At 39.3% G+C, this 17,321-nt stretch overlaps 1 protein-coding gene across 1 annotated transcript in view; it reads right to left on the bottom strand.

The window, feature by feature from the left end:
- Positions 1–17,321, bottom strand: part of ABCC8 (ATP binding cassette subfamily C member 8) — a 62,678-nt gene that overhangs the window by 21,069 nt on the left and 24,288 nt on the right. The window contains exons 11-22 of the mRNA XM_088533846.1: positions 17,233–17,273; positions 16,777–16,922; positions 14,616–14,721; positions 14,285–14,395; positions 12,567–12,642; positions 12,379–12,484; positions 8,866–8,901; positions 7,594–7,629; positions 5,454–5,552; positions 4,724–4,808; positions 3,441–3,521; positions 1,366–1,503 (exon numbers count right to left, since the gene is read on the bottom strand). Coding sequence (XP_088389972.1) covers positions 1,366–1,503; positions 3,441–3,521; positions 4,724–4,808; positions 5,454–5,552; positions 7,594–7,629; positions 8,866–8,901; positions 12,379–12,484; positions 12,567–12,642; positions 14,285–14,395; positions 14,616–14,721; positions 16,777–16,922; positions 17,233–17,273 — 1,061 coding nt within the window. The remainder of the gene's footprint in view (positions 1–1,365; positions 1,504–3,440; positions 3,522–4,723; positions 4,809–5,453; positions 5,553–7,593; positions 7,630–8,865; positions 8,902–12,378; positions 12,485–12,566; positions 12,643–14,284; positions 14,396–14,615; positions 14,722–16,776; positions 16,923–17,232; positions 17,274–17,321) is intronic.

Below are 17,321 nucleotides of genomic sequence, written 5' to 3'. Positions count from 1 at the left end.
AAAATCACTTAGAATTGACGAGAGCTTTGCTTGCAAAAAAAAACTAACAAAAACCTGTGAACTATTTCTTAATAAATAATTAAATTTAATTAACACAAGCTCCTTCCTGTCCTGCCAGCTCTTTGGACCAGTATAGGATACCATAAAACATTACTGAAACCAAATTAGAAGATAATAAGAATAATATAATTCCTATAAAATATTTCATAAAACACAAACACCTAGAAGTGGGTCTGATACTGGTAAGGAAGTGAAAGAGATGATAATCATATGAGGCCATAGCTGTGCATATTAAAAACAAAACAATATGTTTAAAAAGGGAAGCAAAGACAGTCCCTCAGAGGCAGGAGGCAGAAATTCCTGTATCCTCTTAGACTCTGACAGCAAAACCAGAACTGTGTGAGAACAGGAGGAATCTTTTAAGGGACCTGCACATAGCTGAGGGAGAAGCACGCAGTAAATGCTGCAAGGAATAAAACACGACTAGCACAAGGTTCATGTCTATGTGTGCCTTCAAAGGAAGAGCAGAAAGCAGCTGAAAGATGATTATTTCTGGGGCCAGAGAATTACTCTGCTGCTACAGACTGGGCAGGCTGCGGCGGCCAGAGAAGCCCTGCTAGGAGACGCAAGTGCAGCAATCAATCCCTGTGGGCAAGAAGGCACGTGATGTTGTAGCCAGGTGATTGTAAAAGGAAGCACGAGGCCAGCAGGAACCAACGAACTAGAACACTTAAAACAAACTCCCTTAGCACATCTGACTTGCTTCATCTTTAACATTTGCAAAGAAAGGAAAACACCTTCATTTTGTCTGCAAGCTGCAAGACTTAACAGAAAAGCCTAACAAAGCAATTCAATTACGTGCATTTCTTAAAGTTTTACCAATATACAAAAGGCAAAAATGTTCTCAATACGCGATGTAGTACTACTAATTGCAAAGAAATATTCTTTTACTTTTATTTCTGTGCACTTCAGTGTCCATTAAAGAATCTTTTTATGTGACAGCACAGACAAGTTCCTAGTTACATCACAGACAAAAGTTACTCTAGCATTTCATTGTTTTAAGATAAAAAAGTAAAAAGAACAAGATCGTAAAATGTAATTAATGATTTTGGATACTCAACATAATTTAAATGCAGTCTGCTCTCAAGAGAGTACTAAGTATCTGTTCTACAAAAACAAAACAAACAGATGCATTTAGCTGTCCTAAGATGGGAAACCCAAGACTTCGGCAGCCCAAACTCACTTGATAACTTCTGAAAGAGCTGAATAGTCTCTCTTCTCATTAAACTACCCTTTGATAAAGAGATGAAGTGAGAACCTTGTTTGTAGCAATGACATTTTCCTGCCACTTTCCTGCCTCCTTACCCAGTCAGCATGGGGCAGGTATTGCAGCTTGTGGGTTACCAGCACGATGGTTCGTTTGTCTTCCCGTAGCATTTTCAGGATCCCTTCTTGCATGAGATGGTCACTTAGGTGGATATCCAAGGCAGAAAATGGATCATCCTGTCAAGAGGAAAAGAGGTCAGCTATAGACAAAATCAAAAGATCATCAGGGGACCACAATTGAGCTGTGAAAAGGCTTTCTCAAGTTAGGTAACAATAAAGGCTGAACTGTCACTTCGCACTGAGCAATTAGACATAGAGTAATACTAGCTGTGCAAATACTATAATTTCCTCAGTTTTTTAACGACCTTCTGCTCTCTTAATGGATGCATTTCATAGCCTAACATAAATGCAGTATGTGGTTTCTACTTAGACTCAAGACAGTACTGCAACATATATCTAGGGCATGTATTACAGAAACTGCCCCAGCAACTGTGACAGAGCATGTTTTTATTTCCCTTGTGATTTTTTTCTGTGATAAACACAGTTCTGCTTTATTAACAAAGAACAAAAGAGAAATACTGAACACTTTGGTGATCCTCATCAAATTTATTGGACCAACAAATTAAATGCAATTTACTCAGGAATAAACTACTACGTATCATCTCTTTGAGAATTTGTTTACTTGTACTTATCCTGTTTATACTGAAACTTCAGATTGCTTTACAAAATTTAGCTTAAAAAAATTGTGTGAAATTTTATTTTATACCAACAATGCAGCCAAAACCCTGAGCGAAGATGTAACTTGTCAGCTTTCCCAGTGCATTCATATGTTCCTCCAACCTGGCTCACACCTAATCATCCTTTGGGGCCCCTCGTTTGTGCACAGCCACACCACATACCATGTTGCACTTTCAGGCACTGTAATGCCATGTCAGAGAACACGATGTGGTCTCATACAGTCAGGCCAGGCTGCTCCCTAAAAGGGGCTCACCATATATGATTATAATTATGCACTGATTATCAGACGCCAGAAGTCAGTTCATGTCACAGGACTGCTCTGACAGGGAACAGATAAAACATGTTGAATGAATTAATGTAATGAAGAAAGAAATTTTTATATGTCTTTTATTTATATGACTTTTTCATATCTGCAAATATGACAGAAAGTTCCAGTAACATAAAATTATTGCATACGAGGCACACATTCCTGTGAAAGTTTTCTAAATATTTGTTTATAAAAGCAATCTTAAAAGAGCTGGATATTTTCAAGTATTAGCATATAGGATTCTGGATTATTTTTGAAAGATCAGTAACTGAAAAAACAAAGTTATTGTAAATGGTACCAAACTATATGAGAACTTGCTGCTACTAGAAGATTATTGAGTATCCTGCACAAAACCACTTTTGTGAAGTGACAAAGACAAAGGGGAGGAAAAAAAACACACTCTTACTTCCTGCTCAATTGCAATAATCTCCTGAATTTCAAGGATGATTTCTATGTGTACAGCTTTTCTAATCCCATGTGACTGCCAGGCCTGACAGTGGGATTCAGAGCTCCTTGAAACTGAGCTTAAGAAGGAAGGTGTTTGTTGGAAGAGGCAGCAAGCCTACTCACGAGTGCAAAGGATGCATCTGTTTTCCCACCTACTAAGGTCTAGGAGCCTAATCGCACTCCTTTTCCCATTGCACATCTGTTGAAGCTGAGGCAGGATACACAAGGGTGGGGGAGACGGCTTAGTTTGTTGCAGAAAGGAAACACCTTTGACACAGGACAACATTAATTTTTTCGCCTGAGATATCTTAGGAATTTTTATAAATACTGCTGAGACTATAAAATGTGCAAAAACCAAGAATATGTACAAGGGTCAAAAAGAAATTTCATAGACAGGAAGAAGAAGCACCAGCATTTCAGTTTGCATCCTAATATTTATCTGCAGTGTTTACAAAGCGCTTCTTACCACTAGCTAACAATTGATATAAAATAAATAGTGCACATTTGGCTTAGCTCAGCGAAGCCTCATGTCCTGGATGTGTTCACATTCTTCGTGAGTTAATTCTAAGTGCTCACAGCCAGTGCTTCTCCTTGCGGCATAAACACAACGGCACCTACTCACCAGGAACACAACGTTTGTCTGCTGGTAAAGTGCTCTCGCCACACTGATGCGCTGCCGCTGCCCTCCAGACAGATTAATACCCTGGGGACAAACACGGGAAATCAAAACTAAGCAAACTTATAAAACACAAACTGAATATTAATATTTTGTTCAGATTACCCAGAAAACACTTTATTGACCTAGAAACCCAGACAAACTTTTTGAAAGCATGGGTGTGAAATTCAGCTGGGAATTTTGTAGATAAACAGTTACAAAAGCCAGAGTGCTCTGCTAGGAAATCCACACCATCCATACCAGACAGATCAGAAATGTTGCATGGTTTGCAGTGGCATAGTGGTGTAGGTGGCACAATGGCCTGGGTGGCCTTGACACTATGCAGGCTTTCCTAAACTAGTAGGAGGTAGCAGTAAGTGTCTGGCTCTGCTCATAATTTTTCAGCCAATCTGTCCTACCATATTAGCTCCATCACATACCACATTGTGCTGTAGCTCCTGTAATCAGTAATTGTGAGATGTCCTACCAGACCTCACTGAGAGGATCATTGTCTAGTTACTACTGCACTTAGTTTTGCTACAGACCTGCTTCTTCCTGTGGTCAAATTGCAGTTTCACAAACTCTTCCAGCTCTCATAAGACAAAAATGCAAGAGACTATAGCACCTTTTCCCTACCATTTATTCCTTCCACTCTGCTTCCTTCCTCTTCTCACATAAACACTTGTTATGCTACACTATGAATTGGGTTGGGAAGTCATCCATCTCATATAAGCCTGGGAGCTGGTGTGGAGAGGAAGCAAATAGATTAGGGGTGGAAATATATCCTTTATTTTTTTTTCAGCAGCAGCACCAGTTTAAGCCAGAGTAAACTGTGAATAAAATTGTGACTTCAGTTCTTTTATTGGTATTCCATATTTTTTTTCAGTGTGGAAAAGCTTAATTTGCTGTTTATTAGACACTTGCCATTTTTGAAGTGTAAGTACTCTAAAATTCACGAATTGTTTACCCTACTCCTAAATAACTAACATTTGCACTGTGAAGCCAGGTAGTGGCCACGGAATTAGTTGGACATATGATTGCAGCACATTTAAACCACTGCATCTCACACAAGCAGCAGTGTTTCCATGTTTACTAAGCAATGAGCTTTCAGACTAATGAGCCAAAAGTCCACTGAACTCAAAGATTACTTTTGTTGCCAAATAACCAGTAAGATTTTAAGAACACAACAAAATAATAAAAAAACTCTATACATTTAAAACAAAAATAGAAGCCTCTGACTGTTTACCGACCCTCTCTCCAATCTGGGTTTGGTCTCCATGAGGGAGAATGTCAATATCAGGCTGGAGGGAACAAGCATCAATTACTGCTTTGTACCTGCGGAAACAAAAAAGGCAATACAAAATCCACATAGATACTGCTAAAGAAGCACATTTACTACCTGTGAGAGAACAAAGATTAACCAGCTGGAAAAATCACACAGTGGAAAAACCTATTTGTTAGCCACTAATTGTTCTAATGGGATCTCTTTCAATCACAGCCAAGCAAATACCATTTCAGCTAAGAAAGCATCTTAGGTCAGCTTCCCAATTAAAAATACTTAGTAGTTAAAAACAGACACAACAAGTACAAACTCTACCAAGGCATAATATCACTGTTTAGCATTTAACTTATTCTGTGTGAACACATAGGGACCAACTTGTTTTAGTGGGGAAAGGGAAAGATATGGGATACCAGCAACGACTTTTCAATCTTTTAAATGATTTTGTGAGCTTTAACAAAAAGACAGCCATTAGTCCTTCACGATACACCAAACTCTGGCCTTTGTGTCCTTCAGGAAAACATGAGCAAAAGGGAGGCCATGCAGAATGCTACCTTTTCTAACAGATTTAGGTAGGCATTTTATATTTGTTACTGTATGGAGATGTCCCCAGTGAGAGAGGGATCCATGCATGAACTGAGGCCCATGCAACAGCCAGGATTTAGTTAAAAAGGGAATAAAGTATAAAAAACAGTTGTTACCTCTGTTTATTAAAAGGGCTTTCAAATGTGATATTCTCTTCCACTGTGGCATTGAGCAACCAAGGCTTCTGTGAAGCATATGCTACTGATCCTCTTTTCCTAGAAAAACAGGAGTTCCCACCATGTCAGTGCAACCGAGGTTATTGGAAATAATTTTCTGGTAAAGGAAAAAACTGGTAATAATTCTTCAGAAATACAGTTTTCATTTCTGTTCTTTAGGTCAATAAATAGACAAGCCATCAAAGAATTATATGAAATGTTAATTTCCCAGCACTGGGAGAGGCTAGATCAGTAAGCCTGCTTCTTGAGCAGTGCAGATGGCAAGAAGAGAATTATCAAAACCAAATACTAACTCATTCTGGAGAGCTGATAATACACAAAATGTATACCGGATCACTGTTTAGGTATCACATTTCAGAAGCGCTTTTGTGACAAGATTTATTTAAAGCTTCAAAAGTAGCAACAACTACCCACATGCACAAAGGAACCTCTCTGCCCCTTTTCCTTCCCCCTCATTTATTTTCCGCACTATAAAGAAAGAACTCCAGAGCCGTCACGACTTGTCCTATGTCGTTCTGAAAACAGTAGAAGAGAGTCCTCACCTTTCATCCAAATGCTGCCTTGCCAGCTAGCCAGCCCTGACAGCAGCCTAGCTGGCCACAAAGGCAATTCAAACTGTGAGCCACAAGATGAGAATAAAACAGGTGCCTTTCTTTTTCCCCTTTCTTTTTTTTTGTTTTTCCTCCCTCTACAACTACTTCTTCTAAATCAGGAGTTAAGTTAAAAGGAGCCCTGCTCATTTTTTCAGGCTTCTACTGAGCTTGCTGAGAAGTCACTAGAGGACTAATTTTCCCTGAAGACATGAAAGAACGTGCAGGTCAGCAGGGCAGCAGAACGTGCAGAGCAGGCTTCCACAGTCTGATTACTCATTAGAATTTAATTATGCTTTATAAATTCCATTACTAGAAAATGATACAGAAATAAAACAAAACACAAAGCCCTTACAAACCTCGCCTGTAGTCTCAAAATCTAATTCAAAGAGCCTTTAGGTCTGGCTTGGGAAAAAAGCCCTAGTTCCATTAGTTCAAAAATCACATCCCGGTGAGTAAGAAAAAATTGCTCAGAGCATTTTAAGATGAACATGTGTTCCCCTCCTTTCCTTTTTATTGCTCAAAACTGTACCTTTGCCATTATTAATTCTGAAAATAATTGAAAAATTCAAATTTCTTCTTTGAAAAATAAGAGTGAAGCTTTGAGGATAAAATTTTTAAAACCTTTTGAAAATGGTCTTTCTTTCAGCGAAGTTACAAGCATTAGAGGTAAGATTCACTTCATGTTCAGAAGCAACACCACTGTGAATCCCATTTTTGGCTTAAATTTTGCTTTAAGGGCATGACTGAAAATTAATTACTGCAATAACTCATTTAAATTCATTACAAATTTAGAATGGAGTAGATCGTCTTAAATTCAATTAATTTTAAATGCAAATTGACACTAAGATGATTTATTGGGCAGACTGTGGGCAGAGCCAGTGGACATGCTAAAGACCTCAGAAAACAGGACTACTCAGTAGACATCTACATATGAATCTGGGTGCCTCAATAAACCTACCAACAAGTCTTAAAATGTTGGTAATCCTAAAAAGAAAACATATACGCTTAGAGCAACGATGCAATTATGGTTGCAGAGATACAGGAAATAGTACATGGCAAACCCTTTGTAGCATGTCTTGGATTCCTGACTATAGTTTCCTCTTCATTATTTTCTACAATTCATGAATTTCCAGTGTTAATCAACAAAGTCATAACGTGTGCCTCAGACATATGCAAGAAATGTGAGCTGTCCTGTCCTTACAGTATAATTACTGCATCTTTATATACTATAAAATATGCTTCCATTATTTTCAGCCTGGCAGGAGGTAATAAAACATTCAGATTCTGATGTTCCTGAGAATGCTTCTGAATTTTTGCTCTTGCCATATGCTGCAAGTCTCCTGCCTGCTGCTTTTCTTTTAAACTGGTTTTGTTTCTAAAGCTTGGCAGCAGCTGTATGCTGCATGCATTTGGTTTCCAAGAAGGAACAATTAATTAGGATGAGACACTTGTGAAGAATAGTCCAATTATTTTTTGAAGTGTTGTACCTGAATTCCATGTCCACAGAAGATTCTCTCTCTGGGCTGCAGAAACCAAACACAAATTATTATTTTTTTAATTAAAATTATTTTAGACAATGAAGAATGCCCTAAAGTTCAGAACTACACTATAAATAAAAATATATCAGTAGGATTGCATAAAAGAAATATTCTCCAAATAGTCCACAATTCTGTTCCAGACAATATTGATATAAAACATATGGTTAGGGACTCCATTCTAAGACCCCCCCCAAATATTCTGTAGGATGGTAGTGTAACCAGACCGTGGTACATACTCCTACAGCATTTAATCCCCAACGAGGATTCACAGAATCTATTATAACACAAATAACATTAAATGATTGAAATGATGTCAAGAAAAAGATGGGACTTTTAAGACATAACTACGTCATATAGTCTTAATACTCTTTCCTATTTTAATAAATTTACTGTACTGTTTCATATGTTATCCTATTGCTTGTCCCTATAGCAGTTTTCAAAAATAAGAATGTTTGATTCAGATTCTGATTTTGCGCGTGTGTCTTAGTAGGTTCAAGTTCACTGAAACTATTTCATTTTTATTTGGACCAGAGACTGCAGGGTCTCTTACACAGAAAGAACTGTGAGATTTCCAAATATCCTTTCACAGGAAATTTCAATGCTTAGACACTTGAAACTCCCTAATATACATGGATAGGGACACAAGTTTTGCAGGAGACAGGTTTAAGCAGGAGAGAAGAGGCTCTCTGTATGCTCTCTATCAATCAGGTAAAAATTACTTCCACACAAAGATGCCAAGCCAGAGAATGGACTAAACTACTATTCCCCACACTTCTCATTTTTCATGTGCCTGAAGAATGCTAGGTGTGAAAATAAATTTAAGACATAAAAAAATGAAAAGAAGGAAAAAGGGGAAAATTTGATTTAATAAATAAAGCCTTTAAAGCAATACTTGATACTAGTTCTTAAAGTGTGGAATTAAGGAGTAATCTGATGCAGACATAGAGAAAAGGAATTTCAAAGGCATACCAAAAATACAGGTGTGATTTTCAAAAGCACCAAACAGTAATGTTTTCAGCAAGGAAGTCCAGATTTTAGTCTCCTAAGTGATGTAGGTAGATTTGCAGGTTGTATGCTTAATTACTTAAAGCAATGTGAGTTTCACTGATTTTCAAAATTCTGATTCTTTGAAAACCCTAGGCACAGCTTTAGAAATGTCTGCCTCCTATTGCTTCCAATCTATTAGAAAGATCAAGAGTCACATACAAAACCATACCATACCTGCCATCCTCCCCCGTCTCGCTGTCAGGAGGACTGCTGCATCACAGACAGAAAGGCAGACAAAGATTTAAGTAAGCACAAGCAATCTTGCCCCAGAAAGCAAAACTATTAAATTCCACTTAGTGCACAGATTGCAAACAGTATTTATACCAAGCTTCAGTGCAGCATCTGTTCCTTCTACAGAAACTGACTTGATTTTAGTAGTTTAAATAAATAAATAAATAAATAAAAGGATGGCAGTTTTTTCCTTCACACACATTTTATTTGACTCAGCAAATATGATCACCTCCATCCTGTCCTGGAGACGCTAACAGAACTAAAAATGAATTCAAAAGAATTGAAAGAATTCAGTTTCCTTTAAAAGAAAACAAATTTAAGAGAGACATTTTTCAGGGGAAATGCCTTGATAATTCATGACCCTACTTTTCCATGACAATATCTATGCCTTTGTGGCACACAGCAGGTTAGTTCAAAACCAAAACCCACTTTTGGATGATGCACTATAGGCTGTATTCTGCACCAGCACTATCCTTAGGGGGATCTGTCTGTATAAGTAAGGCGGGCAAGTGTGAAGGAGGGATGGTTTATTTTCTGGCTATTTTTAAATGTGCAACAAGATGTCCACAGAGCTGTTTTGACAGGATAACTGTCCCTGCTCTCTACTGGTGCTAACTTCAGTTTCAGCGAAAAGAAAGAAGAAACCAACAGTGGACGTGGACGTGCACACACGCACACATAAAGCAGAAAGAGTTTTTCAGGTTTCAAAGGAAACTGGCTTACTGGCTTCATGCCAGCCCTATTGTTTGTAGACACTGAGGCGGGAAAGCTACACCTGCAGCTTAAAAGGCTGGTCTGCAATGCCTCCAAAAGACACATGCCGAGGAGGCAGTGATTGCATCTGAATTCAATCACCTGTGCAGGTTCTCAGGGCAGCTGGCAAGCCACCATCTTTTTTCCTAAGGTTAGAGCACTGAACAACTCTCTTCCACACGGTTACCTCACACTCCTCCAGTGTTAGGGACCACGTCACTTCGGTACCCAAAGACCCAAGAACGTGCACAGGTGGTGTTTGACTCTCATCAACACACCTTTCTAAAAATGTGAGTACTGTGTAGGCATCAAAAAACACTTAATGCCATTTGATCAAAGTCAGCCCTGCAGTGAGTACAGCATTACTGAAGTCTGTTATCAACTTTATGGAATCTACCACTTCCTTCACACTATAAGGACTATAGGTTCACATGGAATATATACCTTTTTTAGAAACGAACAAGCATTGTTTGAGCAAAATTTCTCTTACTCAGTTATTGAACTGAACTTATTACCAGCTTCTGATTCTATTTATTTCCAAAAGACTAGTATTTATATTACAAACTCCTCCCTGGACTTGAACTGGGACTATTCTCAGTAAGATCAGCATGGCTTACAGCATACTTATTTACAAATCAATATTATTTACCATCTACTCAGAACATATTCAGAATTTCTATAGTTCTATCCATCTCTAATTACTTCATAAAATATTTAAGCCAAGGGTGCTCTCAGCCTGCTTCGGAGAAGGGGCAATAATCCAAGCTGGATTTTCTGGGCAGACTGTAATACAAATAACAGAAGTGAGCCACAAAAGAGCCAGTGCTCACATCTTACTAGCTGATTCCTAGTCCAGTAACAAGTGATATTTATTTTTAGCATCTCAACTCAAACTTTTTATAGGAAGCAAATAAAGATGCTATGCAGCTAATCTTGTTTTATTGGTAGAGAATGGAGAAGGGAAATGGCTCACACAAGGTTACCCATTAGAGCAAGGGAAGGGCCAGGAATAGAATCCAGATTTCCTGAGCATTGACTGACATGTCAGCAGGATATATCCTTCATCTTCATAGCTATGACCTTGGAGGAGAGGAAAGGGAAGGAAATTTGGAATGAAACAATTCAGGACTATTCCGTAACATGGATGACCACAGTCAAGAATTTGTCTTATTCCACAGAATGGGCTGGAATAAGTGATCTCACTAATTTTGGTCTCACATTTTGTTGCCAAAGATAAGGCCGTGCACTATGGTGATTTTTTGGTAGGATTGCTTTCCTTGAACAAGTGGTAATGCTGACTGTACCTGGCCAGGCATTAGTACTGTCTCATGGAATTGCTGGAGCTTCATCTGGGAGCTTTACCACACAGATGTGTAGCTGGCACATACTGGATCCCTCATTCCCAGGAGGCCACTGCACATGGCAGCATTCGTAGTGCAGCCAGCTGTTACAGAGCTGGAATGTTTCACTGTAAGTCCCTTCATACATATCTGCTAGCTAGCAAAGCACGTGCTGTAACAACCACACTGCAACTTGTGAAACTTTGGCACATCAATAGCAAAGACATCAAAACCAGCTGTGACCTTTACGTTGTTGTGAAGCACATACTTCTAAACAAGTCTGATCAGAACCATCGTGTCATCTGTTTTTGTTTAGCATTTGGCATTCAAATTACACTCCTTGATGATGTTATGTCATCTATTAAAAAAACACAGCCTTGCTAAAATTAAATTAGCTCACCTAATCAGGCAGCAGAGAAGCTGCACAGTTCTTTACCATACTCTGACTTGTCTTTGGGGCTGTATGTTTTAACAGTTAGATCACCAGCCTGGAAATCTGGCTCCTACCCAGTCCTTCAAAGTATCTTCTATCTGCCTCACAAGCCAAAAGTCATCTTCCTACGTCTCATTTTCAAAGCAAAGACCCTCCATCCACCTGAATAAATGGATGGGATTTAGGGCTGCACTGTTTCTCCTTAATTTCCAGTCAGCTGGAAAAAAAAAATTGTTTCTCAATTTGTCAATCTTCACTTAAAAATAACTGCATCTCAAAAGACAAAGTGTAGACAGTATCATTAAGTCTAGTCTTGTAAAATGAACAGGCCACAAATGTTTGCACACATTCATCAATGACTAGAGAGGGCAGTAAAACGAACAGGCCACAAATGTTTGCACACATTCATCAATGACCAGAGAGGGCAGTAATTCACTGGAAATCACACACAGGACTTGCAGTACTTTATAGCACCTGCCATTGAGCTTGAAGCTTAAAACGCCAAGTCCTGACAATTCAGCTGTTGGAGCTCAGCTACAGTTTCTCCATTAGCAGCTAGTACAAGAGCAGGACAGAAGCACAGTTTGTATCCTGATGCCAATGTCAAGCTGCCTGTGGCTCTTGAGAACAGCAGGACGGACGTGACTATCTCCTCTCAACAAACACCTGGCTGGGTGCACCTGAGCTCGCTGCTGCTTACAAACATCTCCTCAATCCCTCATGCAACAGACTGGTGTTGGGATGGAACACAAGTCTGAGAGCAGAGCCCTACCTAGCTCCTAATAAGCCACTTCTCCTCCTTACAAGCGCCATTCTGAGGAATGGGATCAGGCCTGGAACTGGAAAGGCCATTCTGCAGGAACACACCTTAATTCTTGCCTTTTTCTGTATTGCTATTCAATTCAAGATTGAACATTTAAATAACACTACCTGCTCCAGAATATGTTGCCAGAGATCTTCTGCATCTCACCAAGTGTGGCTAGCAAGAGAGATGACTTACCGCAGCCGACCTGTCCTACAATCATGGTTAGCTGGCCTGTGAGAGAGGAAGCACGCGTGAGCCTCTGAGTTACCAAATGCTCACCACCATATTCTGTGTATCTGATGTGATTCTGTACCTTGAGGGATTCGAATATCTATGTTGGACAATGCTGGAGGACCTTCAGGTGTCCAAGTGAAAAATCCATTTGTGATCTATGCCAAGATGGAGACAAATGAGAAACACAAAACAGGTTATAGGGCTGACTCCTTTTTCACTGTAACTCAAGCAAGCAAAATGATCAGAAAATTGTGGAAAAGTCTAGCAAGAAATTTGCTGTTGCTGTTTAGGGTTTGTATTGTTATTTGTCAGGTGTGTTCATGAAATAAGTGAAATAACTCCAACATGATTAAATGTTTGACAAGGTCTTGGTTTGCTCTCTGCATTGCAGCAAATGTCACTCCTGATGCATTGCAGCATATGCAGCAATTACACAGTACAAGTCCGAAGCACCTCTGCAGAATTTTCCAGAGATGTTACTGCCTACTACAATATTTTCCTTAATATTTCCGATATGATTCTCAGTTATAGGTAACATAGGCATTGCTTAAAACAAGTCAATCTTTTCATAAAGCAATCTCCACCTCCTCCTCAGCACCACTTTCCTCCCAAAAAAGACACAAAAAGCCTGTTCAGGACTTCAAGTACAAGAGCTGTGGATACTGGGCCAGGGGATAGTCTGAAGGACAGGAGATAGCGGCTATTTCACAGCTCTGTGTATACACTTGGTCCTGTTCTCTCCTTGCTCACATTTTGAGAACAACTGAAATCTACCAAGGCTTTCAGCAACATAAGGCACAACATTTTTGCTCTGAAAAAAATGGGAGAAAAAAAAAGAAAAAAGAAAAAGAACCCATTTCCTTTATCTTATGAAAAAGATCTGAAAAGAACAAGTGAAAGCAAACATGGCACTCTTCCCTCTAGACTAACACAGAGGGACAAAGAATTCTCTCTCAAAGCTCCCTGCATGGGGAATGGGCAGCAAACAGACAGGGCTTAGTAACTACAGAGCTTCCCTTACCCCAGGGCTGGCTAGCTGCCTCCAAGGATGGTGTCAGCAGATGGAGCCAGAGATTGTAACTGGTTCTCTCCTTGGACTTGGCTCCTCAAAACAACTGCCCTTGCAGAGTTACTGTGCTTCCTGCCCCTGTCTGATGGGGGCTCCAAGGTACCTTTTGTTCCTTAAAGGAAACCTCAAAGCCTCTTTCATATTTTCCTCTTATTTCTTATAATCTATTCAAGAAGGATCCTGCACCAAGACAGGACATGAAAACAGAGCCTCTTAAACCCTGAATGAACTAACCAGTTGTCCTACTTAGACTCATTAAACTGAATTATTCATTCTCTTATGCCAGAAATGCAAATGTAATAGCAGACATGCTAAATAAATAGCCCATCACTATAACAACCGTCAGGATTTGTATTACTTATGACTGTTTCTATAGCAAATCAAGAACATCAGGCTTCAAAGTGCCATGGGCAATTCTAATTCTTTCTTTGGAGAAGTTGAAGATTCTTGTAAAGAAAGCAGGACTAATGGCAAATACTTCAAATGGAAAATTGTTGCGTGAGTTCTAGAGAGGATATACACAGCTAACCATAATATAGGCATCAGTAATCAGTTCTTAAAGTGGAAGGCAATAGGAAAGAATGGTGGAGGTTAATCTTTGATATAAAGAGAAGTGACTGGCAGCTTCAAATCAAATGTTGGTTCCTGAATGTGAAACTCTGCCATGAGTATATAAAAATAATTAGCCAGTTTTAGTAACAGTGTTATTGGAGTGACCTTTATATCACCTTTACACAAAAATCATCAGCTTCTGTGATGGTAATGGGTCTCCTCATGTGAGAGCTGTAATTGTTCCAGTCCTCCCGGGCAGGCCTCTTGCGGTTAACGACTTTGAGTGGCTGTGCAAAACCAGGAAGAGAAATACACAATAGTTGATGGCAACACTAGCAAAATATCCTAAAATATCCTACAAGCACCCACATTATTGTCCATGTCAAGTACAGGTTACTGACATGAGTTTTTGCAATGGGTAATTAGCAGGAAGTAGGAAAGTACAAAATTTATTCTCAGAACAAACCAATATAGACACTTGGACTACAGTTAAACATTATTACTCACCACTGCCTGGTATTTGCTGTGATTATCCGCACTTCTTAGCTCTGAACATTTATCATGCTCTTCTCCAATTTCTTCACTTGACAAAAATTCACTCAGTTTCTGTACACTGAAAGGGAAAAAATTACAGCTCAATCCAAATGCAAAATTTTTGTTCGCCACAGTGTTTATTATAGAATATCCCCTCCAGTGCTTCTCCAACTGTGGTTTGTTTTCTTTTTGTTATAGGCTTATAAAAACCTGCTGTGAGATGTCACAGCAAAGAAGTTGCCAAACTGCACTCTATTTTCTATTAAGAGCTATGATATTTTAATAGTTTGTGCAGATGCTTAAATCTTTTAGAGATATTACACAAAATTTTCTTTCAGTCAGTGTGACAGAGACTAGCTCCAACTGTAGCTGGTTTTAGAAGCCAAATGCCACAGTAGAAGAATTTGTCATTTATATTTCTGAAGTGCTGCACTATCAGTTCTATTGAACAGTCTTAAAAACACTAGGAGTTTGACAAAATAGACCTACATACGTCTAGCACAAAGATCCAGAGAACAGTACTAGTTCAGTGAACCAGATGCCTAATAGAACATTTTAATGCCTTAAAATAAACCAGACGGTGACTTAGCCACTGTCAAACAAATTGGCATGACCTACATTTTCTGTAGGCAAACCATGCTGACACTTGAGTAACTGTTTTGCATGTGTAGAGAGCAGATAGGAAATGGTCCCTATGTATCTGCGTCAGTGTAGAGGGAGAGGAAAGAAGGTAGTAGGGACATGCTCTTGCACCACGCATACCCATCAAAAATCATGTCTTTATAAAGTAACTGGTAGCTTGAGTTGTGTTCTCTGCTCCCCGATTGTTCATCAAGGTGGCTGTGCTCTAAACGCCAAGGCTTTTATCTGCAAGCACTCCACCCAATACTCCACCTAACTCTCTTCTTGCTTCTTCTGTGGCAGGTGCAGAGAAAAAAACAGAAGCTTACAACTGCAAAAATATCTTGTTAGAGTCATACTTCAGGCTGCTGCACTTTCTAGAATAGATTAAAAGTACGTGTACTGTAGAGCTCTAGCTGACACTGCAATTTCACAGGTTGCAACTATAATTACTAGAATTTCGATTTCTCACTGGGATCTTATTTTTAATGGACATATTGATTAAAGCTGTTATTTGAACAGCTGACTGAAAAAGTGGTTTCATACTAAATCCAGTTAGACACATAATTCTGGTCTTGCTATCTGACCTTTCTGCTGAAGGACAATGGCTCACAATATCCTTTGTCCTTGAAGACCTCATACCTACAAAATACATCAATTGGCATTAATAGCATCAACACTCTTGTATTAAAAATATTTTTCAAAAAGTTAACAGAATTTCTCACCTTGTTAAAAGTCTTCAGTGGTTCCCTCCCTGAATCAGAAGCAAAACTCTTGGCCCATAACTTGGGAGTTGGCATATGAATTGAAAATACCTGGGATATGCTTCTGGAACATTTTATGGGGGGTGCTCAGAAGACAGAAACTACCACTGTCATTGGCAGTGGTATAGAGCAACGCTACCTGAATTGCCTCAGTATAAATAGCCAGAAAAAGGGAACATGCCATCTGCATTACTGCATGTGAGCCAGAGATTCCTGTCTGCGCTGCAAGCAGCAGGGCAGTAGCTTCCTAACAGGAAGATAATTACAGAATAACTCACAGACATCACCTGGCTAGTGACTATTCATAATTGGTTGATACTAATTCTATTAGAATCGTCACTTTGCCATTATCTACCACATAACTCGTTTACAAATAAATTCTTAGACAAGCCTAAATAAATGCTTATTACAGTGCCAGAATGGGTCCCCAGATATTTGGCTGGCTGCAATCTCAGCTTGACAATTTGCTGTGCCCTAGGGACCACCACAGCAGCTGCGCAGCGCATGCAGCTGACGTACTCGCGTTTCACACCTCCTAGGAGAGAGGACATGGTCATGACTTTGCCCTGTCAGGTAATGCTGCAATCTTGGCTTCCTGCAGTCATCTTCTTCCCCATCTCCAAAGCAGCACAAAGGCAGAAAAAGCTCCAGCTCATTCTTTTCCATTGTTTAGATGAGCTATCACAGTGCTACTGAACAAAATTCATACTCTCAGAGGTGGGAGGAAAGATTAATTTTACAGTTCTCACCTCACTAATGCTTTGACTGTAGATCTGACCACACTGGAGAGCAGAAACAAGGGAGACACAAGAATGTGAAATAGAGAGATCGAGGCAAAGGCCACAGATGGGGAGAAGTCAGCATCTCTTGTCAGATGAGCATGGACCACAAATGTCTACAAAGATACAGATGTTATCAGCAGCAGTTAGTCTTGAAGAAAGAGACACATCAACACTTCATACTTCCCAAACATTTCATTTACTACCACATATATCGGCATCGTAATTTATATTCTCTTAGCAGTCTGGAGAGTGCTGTATGCTCCTGGCTGCTTCTGGTCACAAGAGGTGACAAGTATGTTTTCCATTCTCTCTCAAAGAGTTGCAGAACAGGGTTGCATCCTTTTCTTCTCTTCCTCATTTCCATATCACTTATATTTGAAAATGCAGTTGTAAATAATTCTCCTTAGGAAAGTCCATACTTACTATAAGTACTGCTGCAATTGGTATTGCTGCATTCATAAAAACTGTGAAAGGAAACATGTAGGAAGATTTAGATACGATTTCCATTCAGA

Source organism: Tinamus guttatus, unplaced genomic scaffold (genome assembly GCF_059628265.1).
Source record: "Tinamus guttatus ecotype Peru unplaced genomic scaffold, ASM5962826v1 Tinamus_guttatus_pri_ptg000524l, whole genome shotgun sequence".
In the NCBI taxonomy this organism is placed as follows: domain Eukaryota; kingdom Metazoa; phylum Chordata; class Aves; order Tinamiformes; family Tinamidae; genus Tinamus; species Tinamus guttatus.
Note: the sequence above shows the minus strand (reverse complement) of the source record. Positions and strands in the feature narration are given on the sequence as shown.